Source organism: Delphinapterus leucas, chromosome 1 (genome assembly GCF_059928025.1).
Source record: "Delphinapterus leucas isolate spDelLeu-1000000601 "Yukka" chromosome 1, BTC_Dleu_Yukka2, whole genome shotgun sequence".
Taxonomy (NCBI): Eukaryota; Metazoa; Chordata; class Mammalia; order Artiodactyla; family Monodontidae; genus Delphinapterus; species Delphinapterus leucas.
Window position 1 is genome coordinate 182,639,747 of NC_143129.1, and position 20,336 is coordinate 182,660,082.

The following is a 20,336-nucleotide window of genomic DNA, read 5'->3' on the forward strand; positions in this document are numbered from 1 at the left end:
ACCCATGTCAGAAGATAACTTCTAACTAGCCACCTGCAAGGACCAGAACAGAGGAAAGGGGGAAAAAAGTCAGACAGAAGGTGACAGAGGACTTCTCTGGTGGCACAGTGGTTAAGAATCCACCTGCCAAAACAGGGGACACGAGTTCGAGCCCTGGTCCGGGAAGATCCCACATGCCGCAGAGCAACTAAGCCCACACGCTACAACTGCTGAGCCCGTGCTCTAGAGCCCGCGCGCCTAGAGCCTGTGCTCTGCAACGAGAAGCCACCACAATGGAAGCTGGCTCGCCGCAACTAGGAAAAGGCTTCACGCAGCAACGAAGACCCAAGGCAGCCAAAAATAAATAAATAAAATAAACAATTTTTTTTTAAAAAGGTGCTAAAATAGCAGCCACAAAGTATGAAGCCAATCCACAGGTTCCCTGGGTGCGGGACATTAGGTGCCATGGACACACCGTGGCCTTCATCTCTATCACACGATCAGGCTGCTCTGGCGGTACTACCGCCTTGGTAAAGTGCCATACAAGGAGCAGGTAAGAGGAAGCAGCACACTGAACTATTCACAGAGTAAGATTAGCTCATCTGTTCACGAGAAGCATTTAGGAAACAGCAGAGTCGATCGTCTCTACCACTCAGCTTGTCATCTGGTTTCTCTGCACCATATTCTTTATTATTTTTTAAAAATATTTATTTATTTACTTACTTGGCTGTGCCGGGTCTTAGTTGCGGCACACGGGATCTTCATTGCGGCACGCCAACTCATAGTTGCAGCGTGCCAACTCTTAGTTGTGGCATGTGGAATCCAGTTCCCCGACCAGGGATCAAACCTGGGCCCCCTGCATTGGGAGCGTGGAGCCCTGGCCACTGGACCACCAGAGAAGTCCCCTCTGCACCATGTTTTAATGTTACCACTTTCCCAGATGGAAGAGTAGGTATATCCTATGCCAGCCACTGCACATCAGAGATTCTCCTAAATCAAACCTCTGGCTCCAGAAAATTACTCTAGGGAACGTAACAAAGGGATTTTCATATAACACTTTTAGCAACACAGGTTTCAAAGATTATTCCCAAAATGTCCCTAGAATTTATTTACCGTAGAATATCGATCTTCTTCAAAATGTTTCATCTTTAACATGTTAACAATATTAAGTGACTAGAGATTTCAAAGCTAAATAAGGGAAATTCACAACTTAAATTGGGAGATGATCTTCCAAAGTTTACAGATGACTTGAGTTTATAGTATTTACAATTTAAATGCATTTTATTTCATAGAAACAATGTTACAAACACTGGTTAGGTTCCCAGCCTGCAAAGACTATTTAATATATAGTCAACCTGAAACAGTATGTATTTCAGACTTCTCAAACTGGGGTAATCATATAGTAGTTCTAAGGGCAGGGACTATGTGACAGGGAAAACTCAAAACCACAGGATAAAGTTGACCACCTGGGAGCATCAATGTTATTCAGTGATAAACTTTAAAACAGGATTTTTTATATGAGAGCAAACTGGACTATTTTGAAAACGAATGTAAAATTAAGACAACGGATGAGTCTTCAAAGAAAATCTGTGCCTGTGTTCGCTCAGGGTCCTTGGGAGGACGTCTGAGGAGCCCTGGTGCACCCATGTGAGCACCGCAGAAGAGGCGGCATCTCCTAGTAAAGCCTCACTCAGAGAACATAGGCTGACAGCCTTTACACAGACTCCTTTACTCAAAAGATGACGTCCTTCCTTGTGGAGCTGACAGTCTAAGTGATACCCACACACCACTCTGCCCCAGTGCCCAGCAAACGGAAACGGACTTAACGTAACTATAAAAAACACAGGGACTCCCCTGGTGGCGCAGTGGTGGAGACTCCGCGCTCCCAATGCTCAGGTCCCGGGTTTGATCCCTGGTCAGGGAACTAGATCCCACATGCATGCCGCAACTAAGAATTCACCTGCCACAACTAAGGAGCACACGTGCCACCACTAAAGAGCCCATGAGCCACAACTTAGGAGCATGCCTGCTGCAACTAAGACACGGCACAACCAAATAAATAAAATAAAATAAAATAAAAAGACAATCATGGGAATGTAATGTACAGCACGATGACTATTAAAAAAAAACCTATAAAAAACACAGAGTACCTGAAAGCTTAATGTGTTACAATGCTAAATAGTTCTAATTTTATTTCTTTTTAAATTTTTTAAAATCTCTGTAGGTTTTTTTTTTTTGGCTGTGCCGGGTCTTAGTTGTGGCACGCTGGATCTTCGTTGCCATGTGCAGGATCTTTTAGTTGCGGCATGTGGGATCTAGTTCCCTGAGCAGGGATGGAACCTAGGCCCCCTGCATTGGGAGAGCGGAGTCTTAACCACTGGACCACCAGGGAAGTCCCCTAATTTCATTTTTACTCCTAGTATTTAGAAGTATTTAAAGTTTTTCATTGTCTTTTCCCACAACTAACACAGAAGTAGCAAGGAAACTCACACCTGAGGGCTTGCTACAGGCATCTAGTGGGTAGAGGCCAGGGGTGCCACTAAACACACTAAAATGCACAGGACAGCCACCACCAGAACAAGGAATTATCCAGTCCAAAATGTCAATAGTGCTGAGGTGATCTGTACTGATAAACTCTATGTTCAAATCAAATAACCACTGTCTACTTATTTACATTTTTGTGTCTTCCTCTGTAGTATAAAGGGCTCATATTTAAAAAAAAAAAGAAGAAGAAAAGAAATGGCAAGTAAAGGTAGTAAGTGTATTTCACAGGAGACTGAGAGTGGGGGTGGGCACGAGGCACAGGGAAGGGGCAACCACCTGAATTAACAATGATAAGCCATATAAGCTATCAGTATCCCATACATTATCCTTATCCCTTCTGGCCAAGTTGAAGATGCTAAGCGGTTTTTAGGGACTCATACACAGGAATAGGAAAGATTTAGAGCCTGCCCTCTGAGAACCTACTGCTTTAATTCATTCAGAATATTCATCGGAGAAAAAAAAGAGCTAACAGGAGCAAGGTGAAAAGTATGGGGTGTGGGAGAGGCTGGCACCAAATCAGAAGCGGGAGCAAATTAGAAAGCTTTGGCCCTTTCAGGCCTTCCTCATTCAAATTGCTTCATGAAAGCAATTCGTTGCAATTGTTTTCAATTACCTGCAGTACTAATTGAAGAGAGGAGCATAAATCACCTTTAAAAGCTAACACTTTACCAGCTGAAAGTAAGTCACACACTTTTCAAGGAGCGTGTGTCTCACTTGTAACAAGCTCAGCAAATGCAGAGCTGACGGGCCGTGGGGCTGTATTATCCCGACACCTGCAAGCTTCCCCGCGGAGCACGAAGCAGCCCAGCCCGGGCGCCCAGCCTCACGCCCCAGCACTTCACCACCTGCAGAAATGGCCTTAAAAGCACACACACTGTGCACAGAGTCCTGGAGACATGATTCATACCTTTTTAACCTGGAACTGAATAACTCTGGTTCCGTTAACAAAAAATACTTGGAAAGCTTCAAAAAATGCCAAATCAAGTCTGAATGGACAGTGATTAAAGCAGATGTTACATTCTTACAGAATCATGATTGGAGATTGAGCATCCACAAAACACAGGGGAAAAAAAAAGCTAAAGCTCTCCTGAAATTCACCACCAGATGGGGCGTATCAATAGCATGTAAACAAACAAAGATCCCACAATCAAGCTCTCTACCCACCTTGCAAACATTTCAAGGTCTTTGGCAAAATTTTCTGAAAGAGAAAAAGAGATGTGCTTTAGCTACCCTATAGCAATTTTTTTTCAGCAGTGCTGCATGGCATGTGGGATCTTAGTTCCCCAACCAGGAATCGAACCCGTGCCCCCTGCTTTGGAAGCACAGAATCTTAACCACTGGCCCACCAGGGAAATCCACCCCCCATCTCAATCTTATTTCAGAGGGAGAAAAGTGAAATCTCAATGTCTACAGTAAGTACAGTGACTAATACAACAAATCCTTTTGAAGGTGAGAGGAGGCCCTTCAGGCAGGTCCACCACTGGATTCATTATGACCTCCTTGCCTCCCTGGCCCCCTCCACCCTTCATTACAAGCCTTTGGTAATTGTGGCTACACCTTTCCTTCCTAGAAGCTATCCCTAACTTTAAATTTTGCTACGAGTTAGGGCTTAGGAGGACATTAATCTCCTCTGAAGTCAAGCAAATACCAAGGCTGCAAGTTCAACTGTCAAACTGTGGGTGATATAAAAAAGTTACAAAGCAATGAAATTTATGTCTAATGTTCCCGGCAGTTTAAAGCACAATAAAATAAAGGTGCTGATGCCCCCGTGTTAGGGTAATAGAAAGAAAAAAAAATAGTTCTTTCCATAAGCTATCTGAATCTTACGGCCAATAAAAGAAACGTTTCACGAACGGTGTCCAATGATAATGTTCTCTGTCTGCTGGTAAGACATGCCACGGCACCCCAGCCCCGCACATTTCTCCCAGGCAAATCAACCTCTGGGCTTTCTATACGTCTACAGGAAGACCGTGGCTGCATACCGCACTGTTGAAAAGTCATCTCCGAAATCGCTGCAATGGTTTGTTTGCTGAACTGCATCTCTTTGTCCGACGCAACTTCCTCACAAAGACAGCCAACAGTGTAGTGAACCGCTGCCTTTAGCCTCTGAAGCAAAATCAAAACACTTCGTGGGTAAGACTGCAAATAAGAGCTTTCCACATCTTAAAAAATTAAGATCAAGGAGAGGGTCTGCTCACCCTAATTCCTTCAGCACTTTCCATAATGGCCGAGTGAGTTTTCAACTGTACTAAAAAATTAATGGGGCCCTCTGGAGTGTGACTTGTAGAAACATTACTTTAATGTTAATGGTTAATGGTTATGATTTAGGTCAAGTAAAGGTAAGGAATTATGATGGCAATTCAGCAGGGAATGAAGGCAGACTGGTACTTGGGAGGCATCTATGTGACTTTACTGTTATTCCACATTTATGTGCCAAGTGCCTACTGCGTGAAGGTGTGTGCTAGGTGTCTGGGCAACACGATGAAAAAAGACAGGGATTTCTGCCCCCATATGGGGGTTAATCAAGCAAATGCAAAAGGATCCCATCCCTGTGCTTCAAGTCCTTGCCAACCCCTGTCCTGCATGAGACAGGACGAATGATCAGGACAACAAGGGAAAGGCTCATGAGGCTACATCGGACCCTCCTCTGATTTGCTGGTTTGCTAGCCCACCTCAACAGGACCCTCACTGCTCCTCAGCAACCCTTTCAGGTACTGGAAAACATACCTCTACCCATGCGGAGGAGTAAAGAAGCCAAACAAGCTAAGCCAAGGTCTCCGTCTCATGTGAATAAACTTGCTGAGCCCTCTGTGGGCTCCACCTGTGCTGGAAACAGAGCTGAAGTGGACATGGTGACAGCTGAACCCAAGACAGTATCAACTCTACCAGCAAGTGTTCATGGTAGAAGCAAGATGAGGAGGAACTGCAAAAACACAAGTCCAGGACCCCAGAGTAGAGACCAAGCAGATAAGCAAGGGACCTACGTTCCTTAGTTTCAGATGTCACAAGAGTAGGTAAGTAGAGGGCATTGGTGGGAGGAGACAAAGAGACCACCACCCTGGGAGGGATAAAAACCCTCCAAGGGATCTTTTGTAGGTATGTGTAGAGGTGAGGTTAGGGGCAGGGGAACAGGACAGGGATCCTTCCGACTGCTCCAGAAGTTTTCTCTGCCGGCCCCTCCCCCCCACCTCCTGGAACGGGCTAAGTGTCTTCTTCGATGCTGAACACTGAGAGGCTAAATCTCTAGACTCTAAACTCCTCGAGGGCAGGACCCTTCAAGTGTTGTTCACAGCTGTCCACCTAGTGGCAAGAACAGCTGGCTGAGTGAATGGCTGGATCCTCCCCCCGCTCACCACTGCATAGAGAACAAGGTTCAAATTTCTCAGTCCATCTTTGCAGCCTCACTCACTTACTCAGTAAGCGCTGTCTATTGAGAGCCACGCTCTGTACTAGGGGCTGAGAACACAAAACTGAAAAGGACAGTCCCTGCTCTCAAAGAGATTATCTCCCACCACACCCGTGCCATGAATGGACTCCTGGAAACCACCAATGTCATGAAACACAAAGAAGGTGGAGAACCCTTCCAGGGAAGACCGGAGCCAGGACCACTTGATGCAAGGCATAATCCCTGACTGGATCCTGGATGAAGAAAAAAGACCACTAAAGAACATCTTTGGGGGCTTCCCTGGTGGCGCAGTGGTTAAGAATCCACCTGCCAATGCAGGAGACACGGGTTCGAGTCCTGGTCCAGGAAGATCCCACCTGCTCCCGTGCCACAACTACTGAAGCCTGCGCACCTAGAGCCCGTGCTCCGCAACAAGAGAAGCCACTGCAGTGAGAAGCCCACAAACTGCAACAAAGAGTAGCCCCCGCTCGCCGCAACTAGAGAAAGCCCGCACGCAGCAACGAAGACCCAATGCAGCCAAAAATAAATAAATAAAAAGAAAAAAAAGAACATCTTTTGGACAACTGGCAGAAATTGAATATGGACTGACATTAGATCATAGTATTTTATCAATATCAAACTTCCTGAGTGTGGTCAGAGATTATGTCACAGAACGCCCTTGTTCTTGGGAGAAGCATGCTGAAGTATTAAAATTTAAAGGTGAAGTGTCAAGTGTATTTAATTCTCAAATAATTCCGAAAAAAGGAGCAAGGGAGCAAATACAGCAAAACGTTAACCGGTGAATCGAGGTGAGGGGCATATGGGTGATGAATACATTATTTCTGCACATTATTCTTGCAACTTTTTCTTGAAGGCTTAAACTTCAAAATAAAGGAAGGGAGCGGGTAAACAGCGTCTGAACCTTAGAAGCTCATTCCCGTGTCTCTTCGGTTAATCCTCTCTGAGGTTGCCACCCTGGTTCTTGGTTTTCACCTCTTGACAACACTGTTCTCACGACTCTGCCTCGCGGTATTTATTCCGGTGCTGACTAAAGGACTGGATACTCATAACTATCCCGAGAACTGGTTATTACCCGATTTTCCACCTAGGAAAACTGAGTTTGGGCAGAGTCAACACAACCCTCCAGGCGGAGTCGAGATTCGAACCCACATCCGATGGGCTCGGGAGCCGGATGGCCTGGGGGTTTGCACCAGGGTCTGAGGCTTGTCTCCTCGCGGGCAGGACGGAGAGCGTACGGGTTACGGGAGCCAACATTTTCGAGCTTGTGCCGCGTGCCAGGCGCCTCACAACGACCCTGTCCGAGGAGACTGAGGCTGCCCCAAAGCCAGAGGGGCCCCGGCCGCCGGACTCCGCGGAGCACCGCAGGAACTTCCACGGACTCTCCTTTCTTGCGCCGCCGCCCGCACGCTCCAATCCGCAATACCACAGAAACCGCCTCCCAGCACCCCCCGCGGCAGCCGAGCCGGCCTAAGCGCAGGCGCCAGGCGGCCGGAGCCGGCCCGAGCCGGCCCGCGCAGGCCCAAGCTCGCCCTCCGACCCCGGCACGAAGGCGAGGGCGGGCGGAGGCAGGGCCTTTTTCTCTCCTGCACAATCTAGACGCCGTCCTTCCCCAGCCCAGCCAAGACTGCATTCTCCGGTACCTGTTGGTAAGAGAATCGCTGCTGCTCCTCGGCCCCCTCCTCCTCCTCCATCATCACCGCGGGCGGATCCTGGCAAGCGCGCGATGACAGAAAGTGGCGGTGGCCGGGAAGGCCCAGTCGGATTTTCCCGCCGCGGCGCCGGGCGACGGGCCGCGCGGGGGGCCAAAGCGCGAAGCTGCCGCCTGCCTCGCTCTCGGCCCCTAGCGGTGGCTCTGGGAAGGGCGCCTCGCAGCCTATCTGCTCCCGCCCCGCCCAAGCCGAGCTCCCCGGGGACCCCAGAGCCAGCTCTGCGCGGAGCACAGTGGGCAGCACCGGCTCCCGGGGTGGGGGGGGGGGGGGGGGCGGGGAGGGAGAGAGAGAGAGAGAGAGAGAGAGAAAAAAGGGACAACTGTACACAACTCTGTATTGTAAGTTACATGCGGCTGTAACCTTGGTGTGCCTTGCAAAATCCAGTGTGGGTTTTTCTAATTCTGTAGTGTCACAAAGTCAGACCACGGATAAATGTTTGATTTCTATCCCCTTAAGCGAATAAGTTGCTCACCCCATTGCCATTGCCAAAGGAATATAGCTATGACCCGAATGTTGGCTGATTTTCTTTTACGTTAAGAGTTAAGTGAAATAGGGGACTTCCCTGGGGGTCCAGTGGTTAAGACTCCACGCTTCCACTGCAGGGGCGCAAGCTCCATCCCTGGCCAGGGAACTAACAAGATCCTGCATACTGTGCTGCGCGGCCAAAAAAATAAAAAAAAAAAAAAGTAAAGTGAAACCCAGCGTTGGCTCTTCACCGCTTCCAGACTTTCTTCAGTTACTTTCCTCCTCTGGAGCGTCACTCACACGTTGATGACATGAGTAAGGAACTTCTCTGCTGAGTCGAATAATTGTGTCAAGTACTGGAAGAGTTATTTCCTCAACTTGTGCTATTCATGAGGTAAAGGCTGCAGACACCATACATATTCAAGTTTAATCCGCATTATTAACATATTCCCCACTCACTTCCTTAAGTAAACAGTCAACAAGGAATTAATTCGTAGATCTGTAGATTTCCTTGGTGTAAATACTCCCACCATGGCCGATTTCAAGCCACCAATATGAGGAAACTGAACTCAGCATTTGTTACCAAACCAGGTTTGTGTGCCCCGCCCCGCCGCCGGAGCAGCAGGCCAAACACGGAGACACAAGTTGGCAGCAGAGAGTTTGTTGACGAGGTCCTCATGGAAGGAGACAAGAGAACAAATCTCAGGCCCGCGTACCAGAAGGCCAAAGGCTTGAGATATTTATGGGATAAAGAAGCAGGGTGGTCTTAGGTGTGGGGAAAGGTGATCGGAGACAGGGAAAAGGTGAGGCCGTCAGTGTTTTGCGCAGGCGCAGTTTTAGGGTCGGTGGTCCGAACTAGTTTTAGCTGGTCTGAACTGGGCAGGAGCCAACTCCAAAGTTCACAAAAACAAGCCCCCTGTTACTATAGTGACCCATACGTCAGAAGCATTATCTATAAGAGTAGTTTAGAAGTCTGGTGATACAGTACCTAGGCTATGTGAAGCTTGGTGGGGATGCAGTTAGAGAATGGAAGAACAAACAAATAAGCAGGCTTCATCAGTAAAGGAGGCTGCAAGCAGAGGGGTTTCTAACAGCCAGTTCCCTTATCTGCTGTTCGGTAGGACACACTCAAGGATTTCTGTTAACCCTGTGGGGCACGGTCTCACACAGAGAAGAGATGCTGCACACCCACCAGTCAGACACAATAGGTGGAAATAACGTCAAGAACGTAGATGATAGAAAAATGTGCAATGGACGCACAGGCCCAGCGGCCATGGCTCACGGGCCCAGCCGGGGCACGAACCTGTGTCCCCTGCATCGGCAGGCGGACTCTCAACCACTGCGCCACCAGGGAAGCCCCACTACCTTTGTTTTTAATACAATTTATTTAAGCCCAAATTTATGGAACTTAATTCTTAATAATGGCTGTGTTTGTTTCTGGTTTTCAGTAGTCCTGAAAATTTAGAAATCAACTCTCACTGTAGGAACTGGCTCTAGCACACTGCTGGCCTGGCACATAGTAAACACTTACTGAATCAAAGTTGAAAGAATGCATTGTAAAAACAAAACAAAACAAAACAACAGAATGTACTGTGTTGGAATCAGTTGTGAGGTGCAGACCTGAGTGCCCAGCTCGCTGAGTTCCAGTGAGAGCCCCAGAGCCGGGTGCACGGTGGGTGTTCACTGAATGTTTGCTGAGCATCTGACTCTCAGCATCTCCGTGAGTCCTGACAAAGTAGAGGCCCCCCGATTTTTTTTAAAGAAATTTGACTTAGATATATGTACAGGTATCCCCTGCTTTTGAAAGTTTGCACTAAGCCACTGCACTTTTATGAAGTTCTACATTAGTATGGCAACGGCTTTTTTCTCGTAAAAATGAAAATTCTCTTTGGATTTCTTTCGGTTAGCAAAAGCAGGTACTAACGCAGGGCTTTCATAAAAGCAAAGTGGTGGAACGTGAACTTTCAGGAAGGGGGAAACCTGTGTATTTTCTAAAGCCTTATCGCAGTCATCAAGAGGAAAATCATAGTTTTGGACCTCCTCACACTTCTTTCACAGTTTAGTGCTGTTTATTTTTAACTCACGTTGAGAGCCCCTAGAGGCCTTATCACATCCCAGTCTTTTCCTCTATTCCAGCACCTTCTCACTGCATGTTAAAATCATCTGGCTTTCCTGATGAATGAAACTACCAAAGAAAAGAAGGATGCTCAGAGTTTATTTGTGCTTAATTGGAAGAATATACAGGCACCCTCCCTCTTACTACCTCTCTGGTGGAAGTCAGGGATAAGAGAGAGAGAGACCGCAGGCGAAGAATCACACAGGAGTGCCTTTTGACTCCTGACCCCGCAGCTACCCCACATCTCAGCTGACGCCGAACTGCTGGGGGCTGAGGAGGCAGAGGTTCAACATGCAAAGTTATTAGGGAGTGGTTCGTTGCACAATCTAAGGTTTTTATTCTTCAGAATGATTTATGAAGGGTTCTTGGAAACACTAAGGCATTTAAATTGCCAATTTATAGAATGAGGCCCTCTAGGACGTTACGTGAAAGAAAACAACTTGCAGACTAGTATGTACAGAACAATCTTATTTTTGTTTTTTTTTTTAAAGAAAAGAGCATATGCATCTATATGGGCATGTGGGATATTTGAAAGGAATAGAAAAAGAGCTGCGAGGATACATGACAAATACAGTTAAACTCTGAGCAATGGGTTGAAGAGAAGGCAGATAAAGGCACTCAAATTTTTCACTTTATATATTTCTGTATTCTGCATTTTTTTTTTTGGCTATGCTGGTCTTCATTGCTGCACGCGGGCTTTCTCTAGTTGCGGTGAGTGGGGCCTACTCTTCGTTGCAGTGCATGGGCTTTTGTTGCAGAGCATGGGCTATAGGCGTGCGCGGGCTTCAGTAGTTGTGGCACATGGGCTTCAGTAGTTGTGGCTCGCAGGTTTTAGAGCACAGGCTCAGTAGTTGTGGCACACGGGCTTAGTTGCTCCGCGGCATGTGTGATCTTCCCGGACCAGGGCTCGAACCCGTGTCTCCTGCATTGGCAGGCGGGTTCTTAACCACTGCGCCACCAGGGAAGCCCTGTATTCTGCATTTTTAAACGAACTCCAGCCCTCGGACCAGGCCTTGGGTTCAGAGCCCAGCCCCTCTCACAAGCTTGGTGACCCTGAGCAAGTCAGAACCCCTCCAAGACTCAGTTCCCTCATTTATAAAGTGGGGATCATAGGACCAGCCTCGCAGAGCAGTTGTGAGGTTTAAATTGCCTCACATAAGTGTTCAAGAAGCAGTAACAATTATTTCCCAGGCAGCGTCTGTGCTTTTTACCTTGCAAGGCATCTCACTTTAAAGCAGCTGCTTCCCAGGCTGAAAGAGCATTATTCCAGTGACACGTGCAGAATACCCTAACCCTTTAGGATCTGAAGAGAGAAGTCCAGGGCTGAGGTATTACGTTACAGAAAATGGACGCACACTGACCTTCTGAACAACACGGGTTTGAAGTGCACGGGTCCACTTGCACAAGGGTTTTTCTCAGTACTAAATGCTACGGCACTACACGATCCGTGGTGGGTCGAATCTTTGTGTGCCAAACCACACACTTGGAGGGCCCACTATAAATTATACGCAGATTTTCAACTGCGGGAGGGGGAAAGTGGGGATCAGCACCCCTACCCACCCACCTCTTTTTCAAGGGTCAACCGTGATTGGTTGGGACTATTTTCACAGGATGAAGAGCTGGCATGTAAACTGGCCACCAGGCGTCAGCATTGCGCCGAGAAGGCCCTCTCGCCCCTTGGTTAACACTGAGCGCTGACTTGCTCCTGGCTGTGCCCTAGGTGCCCTGCCCTCGGAGGTGGGTGCTGTTACCCGCATTTTACATATGAGGGAAGCGTATCCCGGAGGTGAGAGGACTTTGTCAGAGGTTGAACTGCTGGGAGGTGGTAGAGCCCAGATTTGATTATGAGCAGCCTGGCTTCTGAGTCCACAGTCTTATCCTCTTCTCTCGTCCCACTGCCCTCACCATAAATAAGGCAAGGACACTGCAGGTTTCCTGAGCCCCTTCCAGCTGCATTAAATAGGGTACCATGAATGTTTAATCATTTATTTTCCCTAAATTTGCATTGTAAAATGCTGATTCAGAACTCCGTCTCCATCGGCTGTTATATGTATTCTAGGAGCTCATGAGCTCAGGACTTTCAAATTCTCTCACCACTAAACAAATGGTTCCCAGCACGGTGCTTGGCACATAGTAGGTGTACAGTACATCTGCCGATGAGTGACGCATCGCACACATAGAGCAGTAAGATAGTCTGATGATTAAGTGCGTGGATTCTGGCACCAGATTGCCGGGGCTCAGTTTTCAGTTCTGCAGGAGCTATGTGATCTTGGACAAGTTACTTCACATCCTTGGGCTTCATCTGTAAATTGGGGATAATGGTAGTACCTACTTCAGAGGCTGTTGTATTAAATGAGTAAACTTAAAATAGTGCCTGGGGGCTTCCCTGGTGGCACAGTGGTTGAGAGTCTGCCTGCCGATGCAGGGGACACGGGTTCGTGCCCCGGTCCGGGAAGATCCCACATGCCACGGAGTGGCTAGGCCCGTGAGCCATGGCCGCTGAGCCTGCACGTCCAGAGCCTGTGCTCCGCAACGGGAGAGGCCACAACAGTGAGAAGCCCGCGTACCGCAAAAACAACAACAAAAAAAACAAAGAACAGTGCCTGGGAGCCTCTCTGGTGGCACAGTGGTTAAGAATCCGCCTGCCAATGCAGGGGACACGGGTTTGATCCCTGGTGCAGGAAGATCCCATGTGCCACGGAGCAGCTAAACCTGTGCACCGCAACTACTGAGCCCACGCGTCTAGAGCCCGTGCCACCACACACAGAAGCCCGCGCACTGCAACGAAGTGTAGCCCCTGCTTGCTGCAACTAGAGAAAAGCCCGCGTACAGCAAGCAACAAAGACCCAACGCAGCCAAAAAAGAAAAAAATAAAATAAAATAAAAAAAGACAGTGCCTGGCACGCACTCTGTTAGCTATTATTATATTCTTATATATTCCATAAATACTGTATGAGGCCCTCAGGAAAACCCCCAAATAGGGCCAGAGTTCCCAACTTCCCCACGTAACAAAGTGTCCTTTTCCAGGGAAGCATACGTGGCAGATTATATTTGGGGGGGAAAAAAAAATCTCCTGACCCACATGCTCTTCTAGAACTTTGCCACTCTGCCATCAAGAGGTAAAGCCTAATACTCCTTCCCTTGAATTTAGAGAGCTTATGACTCACTTGTAACTGATGTAATGTTGCTGAAATAATGCCGTGTCACATCCATGGCTAGGTCTTAAAAGGCAATGTGGTATCCATTTTGTTAGCTGGAACACTCCCCTTTGGAGCCCTGGGCCACCAAGTAAGAAGTTTGCCTAGGCTGAGGCCACGTGGTGAGGCCGCCGTGCACCTTTCCAGCTGGTAGCCCTAGCTGAGGTCCCAGCCAGCATCGAGCGCCCAATGAATGAAGGAGACAGACACCTCCAAGTGATCCCAGCCATGGAATCACCCCCAACTTTCAAGTCTTAGCTGAGGCTCCAAGACATTGTGGAACAGAGACAAGCTGTCGCTCCTGTACCAACTTCCTGACCTCAGAATTAGGAGAATGATAAAAATGGTGGTTATATCACACCACTGAGTTTGCGGTGGTTTGTTACTGGAACAGCATATCTATTACTAAACAGCGAACATGTCTGTGCTAACATACATACTAAACATAGTATATACATCCTGACGGTCTCTCTACCCCTCCTAAAAAGATGGCTCCACATCTGCCTCAAAGAAATGTAACACCTGTAAAGCCCCTGCCTAAAGCCTCTGCTGAGAGGTCCTGTCTGCTCCCTTGCCTGATCCATATGTCTTAACTCCACTGTGTCTCAAATGGAAGCAGAAAGAAAGCAGAAAGATAATAGGCCCACAGTCTCTGCCAAGGGAGGCCCTTTGCTGGAATGGCCACCGGACTGTCCCTGTGGCAGTTAGGCTGGACAGGACCTGGCTGGGCGCAGAACCCGTCCATGGCCACCTCTATCCACTTTCAGAATTGTTTGACCACCTCCCCTTCAGCAGGAAGTAGGTAATAGTCAACCTTAAATAGTATTCACTGTGTGGCAGACATTAATTTTTCAAATAAGTCACGGGATGTAAAGTTCCAAAGGCATGAAATCGTATATATAGTAAAAAAAAAACTCCCTGTCAAGGACCTAGGCAAAGGACGGTTATATTCTTTTAGCGATAAAGGAGCTTCCGTTTATTTTGCCCTGACTGTGCCAATAATGGCCTCACCTGGTTGCTTGTTAGAAATACAGAATGTGGGGCCCACCCCAGACCTGCTGTTCCCGAGATCCACCTCCTGGCAGGGTGGTGGGGAAGGGGTTATGGTGGTAGTGCATTCAGTTAAGATCTGTCCGTCGTCACTTGAGCGCACAGAGGAGCCCTGCCAGGAACTTTTTGAGGGCCGGTTTCCAAAGTGAATTCACCAGTGAGTGCTGAGAAGTAACATTTGGTTTCTAACTCTCAGAAATGCCACTGCTTCAGGGACAGGCACACCTGAAGTGGTAATAATAATAATTACCACTTAAGTAGGTGCTTATTATTTGTCAAGTGTCGGTCTGTTTTTACTAGGTGAATCTTCAAAATAACCTTAAGGAGGCAGGTACGATGATTATCCCCATTTTACAAATGAGAAGACTGAGGCCAGACAGATTAAATAATTTGTCCAAAGTCATAAGCCTGTACACCCACCCCTTGACTACCTCTCCTCACCCTTCCCTCCAGAGTTAATCATTACCTAACTTTGCTGTTCCTGGTACTATTATTGAGGTCTTTTCTTTTTTTTTTTTAAAGAAAACAAAGAGGAAAATATTTAAGAAGGCTAAATAAAGGAAGGAAATAAACTAATTCAAATGTAATGAAACCGGGTGCACATCGTTCTACCAATGAGGATATGGCTCAGTGTGGATAAGGTGAGAATATTTAAGAATCTGGAGAAGCATAAATATGATTTTTCTTTTCTTTTTTTTAAAATTTTTATTAAAGGCAAAAGGGAATTCAGCTGCATGATACAAAGACTCCAGTTTGATCAAATTCCACAAAAACCTTTCCCACCTACGTGAGAAGAGCTCTGTCTCCCTAACCCACGGGGGACACGCAGGAAACACCGCCTCAGGGAGCTGGCTCTCGAGGTCGCACACACGCTCAATTTCTGCTCCATCCCAAGAGGCGAGGGCAGAGGATGCGATGGTTCTCACAGCTCTACTTTACAAATAAACTCGGGTTGACTCTTCAGAGGAGTCTCTTACGACACTTTATTTTCAAAGATCTGAGCAGAAAGTAGGGCAAAGGGCCATGTAAGCAGTGCTGTGTGGCAAGTGGAATGTACCGGTCTGTGGAGTCGTGGCGCGTAACAGAATCTCATCAGGCATTGTATGAAGACGAGGACACACTGCCACCGTGGCCTGTCCAGTTGGTGTGGATAAACTGTCCTGGCTTGTTCGAGAGTTCATAGGTGTGAGCCCCAAAGTAATCGCGCTGAGCCTAGAAAACAAGAAATGGGTTGGTTATAGGACAGACGCAGGCACATGACCCTAGGTACCACCCAGGTTCATGTTCATCGCCTACTCCAAAAGCTCACCTGGATTAGGTTGGCTGGCAGCATCTCGTGTCTGTATCCATCGTAGAAGGAAAGAGCAGTGGTGAAGCAGGGCATGGGAATGCCTCTCTGGACACCAGTACTGACTGCCCGCCGCCAGGAGTCCTGAGCAAAAAAGTAAAGCCAAAGACTAGTGATTAGCTCACAGAAAAGACAACAGATTTTCATGCATAAATGAAAAAGCAGACCCCCCAGAGCAAAACTCACTAAGACAGAATTCCCGTACTACCCAGCTCTGGGCTACATACCTGGCAGTTTTCCACAGCTGACTTAAAGAAGTCATCTAGTAGTAGGTTCTGAAGTCCTGGGTTTCGATCAAATGCATCTTTTATCTTTCCTAGGAATACACTGAAATAATCAAGAGGGAAAAAGATCAATGAATCTTAACTAGCAGGCTGAACACCTGGCAGAAAGCAGAGGAAGTAAGTTGGAAGCTGACAGATACCCTCGCGAGGTACGAAGGCACCTGTCCCCCCATCCCCACCAGCTCGCTGTACGTGCCGTGAATACAGACAGCCCAGGTCCCGAGAGGTGAGGGCCAAGGGCACAACCGTGCTCACAGAACTACTTTAGACGGGGTAGGATGGACACTCGAGTTAGAATAACTGACGTGCAGGAAGAAAGTGAGATGTGACACCTAAACCTGCCTGGTTGCCAGCGTCCCAGCGAGAGGACTCACTGTACCAGTTCCAGGGAAACCGTCCCCGAGAGTGCCCTAAGACCACAGCGCTCCCGCACGGCAGGTGGCAGGTCCCCCGACCACTCACCTCCTGATGATGCAGCCCCCCCTCCACATCAGGGCAATGCCACCATAGTTGAGGGTCCAGCCAAATTCAGTGGCTGCCTGTCTTAGCAGCATAAAGCCCTGAGCATAAGAGATGATCTTGGAAGCATAGAGGGCCTAAAGGAGGGCACAAAGACTCATCAGAACTGTGGCTGGCGCACGGCTGCCTAATCCGCCCCCCCGCCCCCGCCCCCCCGCCCCCGCCCGCCACCGCAGTGCAGCTCTAACGAGGACACGGTTTAGGAAAGGCTGCATATCAGATCAACGGGCAAGGCTGGACAGACCCCACGTCCTCCCCGTGGCCTCGGGGTGTTCTCCCCACCAGTCCCATCCCCGCTGCCACTGCGGGGTGGCACCCCACCTTTCGAATGTCCTCCAGGAATGATTTCTTATCTCCTTCGAACTGGACCTTTTGAGGCCCCTTCAGCTTTTGGCCGGCTTGAATCCTCTCGTCCTTCAGAGATGATAAGCATCGAGCAAAGACCGCTTCTCCTACGTGGGGGGAGGGGGAGATAACAAGTCACCACAACTCACAGGCAGAACCCGAGGAGGAGCGCACACAAGCCAGAGAAGATGAGGGAAAAGAGCAATGCAGCACGATTTCCAGTTTTACCACAAGCGCAAAGTCTCAACCTTCGGCCGCAAAGCTAACCTGCATCAGAAAGAACTTTCATAAAAAGCTCTAACGGTTAATTTGAAAATGAAAACTCCAAGTCAGTCTCCAACATAAATACACATATTCAACCTCAAAGATCACCATGAACTTCAAAGGGGAATTTTAAGGGGAAAAAACGAAGAGCAAAACCACTATCATTAAGAATTACTCAGTGTTGGTCCTCCAGTAAAATTTCAGTTTCATTTGCGAGGACTTTAATTTATAAATGGTCACCAAAGACTTCATTTCTTTTCTTTTGAAGCACTAATACTCATCACTTTGAAACGAGTACACTGAGATTCTCCCTTCAAAAAACTCCATTTTCTAATTCTTACAGTTCAGTTTTTGCTATGTCCATGGTCACCATTACAGTTTCACAATTTTACTTCATTTGAATAAAAAATATTTCAATATTTTGGGGAGGGGGGGGCTGTGCTGTGCAGCATGTGGGATCTTAGTTCCCCGACCAGGGCTCGGACCCGCGTCCCTGTACTGGAAGGCGGATTCTTAACCACGGGACCGCCAGGGAAGTCCCCAATATGGTATTTTAATATTAAGATATTAGTATCTTAAAAATTATCACTTATAAATGCTTGCCCAGTTGACACTTTATATAATTAGAATAAATTAACCATTTTTTCCCCCAACAGACAGAATGAAGTAAAACCTTTGGGAACTAACAGAGGACTTTATTTCTGAGGAAAGAGTTCTGGCCATAAACTTGAGAGCAGGTGTCTCCCTGTCCTTGTCCTTGCCCAGCTCTCTGGGCGCCTGCAGTGCACACACAGGATGACTTAGCATTCTTAGGCGGAAGCTTCAGAAGACAAAAAGCAGGAAGAGGTGAGTGTGGCGTAACCCTCCGGGGGTTACCTAAAGATTAGCTGGAAGACTCATTTCCCCGTCAGTTCAACAAACAAGAATGGCACGCAGCCAGGGAGGAAGGCTGACTACCATCAGCTGGAAGGTAGGGTACAAAGTCTCCGAAACAAGAGAGCAGGACTCTTTTTGAGGCAGTGATGAATAAACTGCTCCCAGCTACTGTCCCCTTGGGCCCCCGCCCAGGGTAGCACTCAGATTAGCTCAAAAGCAGTCAACTTCCTTCTCTGTAGAGCTGGACTAAGCAAACTGCTTCCCTCCTTACTGTGCCTGCAACTACCCAGTCCACTGTAAACACAGTCAGGCATAATTAACAGGAAACCAAAGGCAGGAGGAGACTAGAGAGGGAAAGGCAACCTATGTCTGGAAGAGCCAACAAGAAAACTTGTTTTATTACTGCAGGGGGAACCATTCTGCCAGGAGCAAAGATCAGCCTTCATAAGCAGACCAGGAGCCTCCATTCTCCTTTTCCAATCTTGACAGAACGTATCTATCTTATTCTTAAAGAACCATCATGTAGTTTTGTTAATCCCCTTATTATTTTTGTTTTATTTCTGCTTTTTATTATTTCCTTCTCTCTACAACTTTTTGAGTTTGATGCTTAGCTCATTAAGACAAGATAAAAAACATGGATGGGAAGGATATACACTCACTTCAGGACAGTAGTTTTCTTCTAAAAGAAAAAGGGGAAGGAACTTAGGAAAAGAATATTAAAGGACTGGAAATGCTTACGTAATATTTTATTCCTCAAATATCTGAGAAAAAAACCTCAGCAAAATAGTAATAAATGTTGAATACATGAACTTTTATTATTCTGTGAACTTTTGTATGAAAAATTCCATTACAGTTAGCTTCCCTATTAGAAAGATCTTAGGTCATTGACTATAATTTAATCACTAATGTTAAAATGATCCCCAAAGTCAAACTGGCTAAGACAGGTAGTAACTTTTGAATTTATCTCAAAGCTCACATGCTTGACAGAAGGATTATAAAGAAGAGATTCAAAAGCAGCTTCAGCCTCTCTCACACTGTCAACTTATTCAAGGGCAGAAAGAGCAGACCACACTCGGAAAGCCGACTAGGGTTGAACAGATTCTCTGAGAGATCTGGTAACTCTTAGTTGCCAGAAAGACACCAGGGTCAAAACAGTGAGATGAAAAGGTTCAATCCAAAGCTGAGTGTTACCGATGAGGGTGACGGGGACGCCGTACTCCAGGGCAGAGATGGCGGTCCACTTCCCGGTGCCCTTCTGCCCCGCGCTGTCCCTGATCTTGGGCAGCAGGTGTTCGCCGTCAGTATCTTGGAACCTGAGAATACTGGCTGTGATCTCAATCAGGAATGAGTCCAGCTCTGTCTTATTCCATTCCTCAAAGGCCTGTGTGCAGGATGTGAAAGAAAACAATGTGGGAGAACCTAGGATTATACCGGAGATGCTCCCTTAACTGATTCATCCCTTTCCCACGTAAATATTGACCGATGCTCACAACCTGCTCAACCCCTGAGGCTACCAGGCTCCTCTGCAGGACACCCGAACACTTCTGCCACCAGCTGAGTTTTATGCTAACCAACAGTCAGCTGCTTCTGATTTCAACCTGTTCATGCTGATTTTCTGGTCACCAGGCCAGTGCTTTCCTCAGAGCCAGGTGTCCCCTCATCTCGGTTGGGTTTTCGTACAGTCACTTTCCTTGATCACCCGATCTAGAGCAGCCTCTTCCTCCCGTTTACTTTTCTTTATAATAGTGATCACGAACAAGTTTTATATATTCAGTCATTACTGTCTATCTTTCCAAGGTCCATGAGGGCAGGGACTTTGTTTTTTCCACTAATATATCCCCAACATAAAACAGTGCCTGGCACTCATATTATATAAACCAATTAAATATGAACACACAAAGAAAAGCAATGTTTCTATGAAAACTAAGTCAAACTGTTTTGGAAAGAATAAAGGCAAGTTAGTGAAACAAAATAAGTGGGGATGACGCAATTTTTTTTTTTTGGCCACACCGCATGGCTTGTGGGATCTTAGTTCCCCAACCAGGGGTTGAACCCAGGCCCTTGGCAGTGAGAGTGCAGAGTCCTAACCACTGGACCACCAGGGAATTCCCAACACAAATTTTAAAATTAGGAGGGAAAAGAATGTAAAAAATCTGGAAGGATTCTGCACCGTGTGCCTCGCAAGTGTCTTTAAATCATGTTCCACTTGAAATAACTGAAACTACAAACTCTAG

At 47.2% G+C, this 20,336-nt stretch overlaps 2 protein-coding genes and 1 long non-coding RNA gene across 8 annotated transcripts in view; 1 reads left to right on the plus strand and 2 right to left on the minus strand.

Annotated features, from left to right (window-relative positions):
• Nucleotides 1-7,707, minus strand: part of CENPS (centromere protein S) — a 17,505-nt gene extending 9,798 nt beyond the window's left edge. For 3 of the 5 annotated variants that reach the window (XR_016389056.1, XR_016389054.1, XM_022598777.3), the window contains exons 1-3: nucleotides 7,570-7,707; nucleotides 4,506-4,629; nucleotides 3,688-3,721 (exon numbers count right to left, since the gene is read on the minus strand). Coding sequence is in view for 3 of the 5 variants with exons in the window: in XM_022598777.3 (XP_022454485.1) it covers nucleotides 3,688-3,721; nucleotides 4,506-4,629; nucleotides 7,570-7,623 (212 nt within the window). In the remaining 2 variants the exon portion in view is untranslated. The remainder of the gene's footprint in view (nucleotides 1-3,687; nucleotides 3,722-4,505; nucleotides 4,630-7,569) is intronic. The other 2 variants (XM_022598776.3, XM_022598775.3) reach the window with 2 other exon arrangements.
• Nucleotides 39-20,336, plus strand: part of LOC149750834 (uncharacterized) — a 23,178-nt gene continuing 2,880 nt past the window's right edge. Inside the window, exons 1-3 of one of the 2 annotated variants that reach the window (XR_016389059.1) lie at nucleotides 39-7,575; nucleotides 14,989-15,107; nucleotides 17,883-18,072. This is a non-coding gene — a long non-coding RNA (uncharacterized LOC149750834). Of the gene's footprint in view, nucleotides 7,576-14,988; nucleotides 15,108-17,882; nucleotides 19,469-20,336 lie in introns of those variants that run through there. The other variant, XR_016389058.1, reaches the window with a different exon arrangement.
• Nucleotides 15,146-20,336, minus strand: part of PGD (phosphogluconate dehydrogenase) — a 15,452-nt gene continuing 10,261 nt past the window's right edge. The window contains exons 8-13 of the mRNA XM_022598770.3: nucleotides 19,294-19,483; nucleotides 16,939-17,069; nucleotides 16,561-16,694; nucleotides 16,042-16,141; nucleotides 15,776-15,898; nucleotides 15,146-15,678 (exon numbers count right to left, since the gene is read on the minus strand). Of these exons, the coding sequence (XP_022454478.1) occupies nucleotides 15,559-15,678; nucleotides 15,776-15,898; nucleotides 16,042-16,141; nucleotides 16,561-16,694; nucleotides 16,939-17,069; nucleotides 19,294-19,483 (798 nt within the window). The 3' untranslated portion in view covers nucleotides 15,146-15,558. The remainder of the gene's footprint in view (nucleotides 15,679-15,775; nucleotides 15,899-16,041; nucleotides 16,142-16,560; nucleotides 16,695-16,938; nucleotides 17,070-19,293; nucleotides 19,484-20,336) is intronic.